A 1,876-nucleotide genomic window follows, 5' to 3' on the forward strand; every position below is an offset into this window, starting at 1 on the left:
TCATCGGCTCACCGGTAGTCGTCTCATGAATAAGTTGGAAACATATCGTGGCCATATGAAAAACAAAGAAATTCCGTCAATTCCAATTGGTAAAAGTTGCGGGTTCAAGTCCCGCCTCTCTCGATTCTGGGAACCTTTCTGGCGAACCATCAATGCGACCGTTCTCGATAGCACAAGGGATGTATCGTCGCTGAGTAGTACGATGCTGGTCGATCTTCGGTTATCCACTCCCGACGACATCGAGCGGGCTAGATAGAAAGCGTTTCTGTCAATGTCATCTTCCACTCTCACCCCGTAGTTGACCGTGAGCTCATGAACTCTCAGCATCTCATCTTCGACCTTAGGAAGTCCCGCGTCGTGTCTATAAGCTCGCGCCGGCTCCAATAGCGGGTCTACACACTTCACATCCCACTGCTCTGGGTATAGCGGCATACCCTCGCAATCTAGGACCAACTTTGGTTTGTCGATTAGTTCAACACTTACTGGCATCCCCTGTGAAGCATAGCTGTAAGCTCCATCCTTGACTATACGGCCGGACACTATATCTATTAGCGCGATCGACGGGTAACCAGGCCAGTCCCTCTCTAATAATACGTATCTTTCAGGTCCTGAGCTGTAAATGACAAGTCGATCCTTCACCAGGGCGATGCCATAAGGTCCTGTGAACCACACAACGTCTCCTCTCCCCGCGTCTAAATATTCACCATCACCCGGCGACGTTATTAGCTGGATTTGCGGGTCTATGGCGGCGGCGGCTGCCTTTAAGTTGTCCAAATCGTCCTCGGTAATATTGAGCCTCCTCGCCGTCGTGTCGTTCAAGTGAAAGACTTCATACGTCGTTTTGTGCGGCCTCGGCCTGAACGGTGCGGGCACCCACCTGTCGCCCCCCAGGCTCAATATCTCCAATTGAGTGTGTATCCCGACGCCCTCATACCCAGTCCTGTGCACATTATCGCTAGGAACTTCCAAAGATCCCGAGCCGAATTCCATGAACAAATCTGCTGATATCAATAAGGTGGCAACGACAGTAACCATCCACCTGAAGTTGTTGTCCCGAACATCCTCCTCAGTGACTAGGGTGCTCCTGGTGAATCTCCTCTGTTCGAGCCGAACGGCCTCTCCAGCCGCAACTCTCGAACCTGCTCTGTACGCAACGCCTGCTGACCACACCCTAGACAGAACGGTTGTGGCGACTAGGCTTATAAGAACGAACCGGACCACGTTCCACAATGGGACCCCTATAGCCAGTTCTATGATCATTGCTCTCGCTGTCTTGAAATGTTTTGAAATTAGTCGGATGTTGTTTGGTAAAAGGGGGGATGGTTGGTTTTTCTTTTTCTGGGGAGGCGTGGGGTGCCCGGTGCCAAGCGCCTCCCCTTCCGACGCACCCCTCCACTTTCACGCTTTTATTTTCTCTCCAGTCCTTCCAGTGTCTAGACGACCGGCAATTTGACCTCATAATATGAGGTCAAATTGCTAAAAGGTCAGGCATGTGTTGATGAACGGTCGATGTTGGTATTTGATTTATCATCTCACCAAAGCATTGCTACCTTACATGTCTACGTTTTGTCTTCTATGGCTACTTCGCATGAATCTATATACAGTCCATACCGCTCAATAGTGCAGTACCATGCCACGCGGTGAAATACTGCACTATTGGCTCATTGCACTACTTAAGGGAAGATCTCGCCAATCACTTTTACAGCGTAGCTTTACTTGAAGAAATGTACGCTGCACACGTGTCGAAAGTCGTGACATGCGGCTTTGACCTGCACTATTGACGGTTTGCACTAATCACAACTGCACTATTGACGGTTTGCACTAATCACAACTGCACTATTGAGGAGGTACTCTCTGTATGCTCTTATATTTTACA

The 1,876-nt window shown here is 49.6% G+C and overlaps 1 protein-coding gene across 1 annotated transcript; it reads right to left on the bottom strand.

Annotated features, from left to right (window-relative positions):
* On the bottom strand, window positions 1-990 carry CHC_T00000823001 (hypothetical protein). The gene has a single exon (XM_005710838.1). It carries the CDS (start codon window positions 988-990, stop codon window positions 1-3), a length of 990 nt encoding a protein of 329 aa, XP_005710895.1.
* Window positions 991-1,876: the final 886 nt, after the last annotated feature.

Source organism: Chondrus crispus, genomic scaffold (assembly GCF_000350225.1).
Source record: "Chondrus crispus Stackhouse genomic scaffold, scaffold_638, whole genome shotgun sequence".
Taxonomy (NCBI): Eukaryota; Rhodophyta; class Florideophyceae; order Gigartinales; family Gigartinaceae; genus Chondrus; species Chondrus crispus.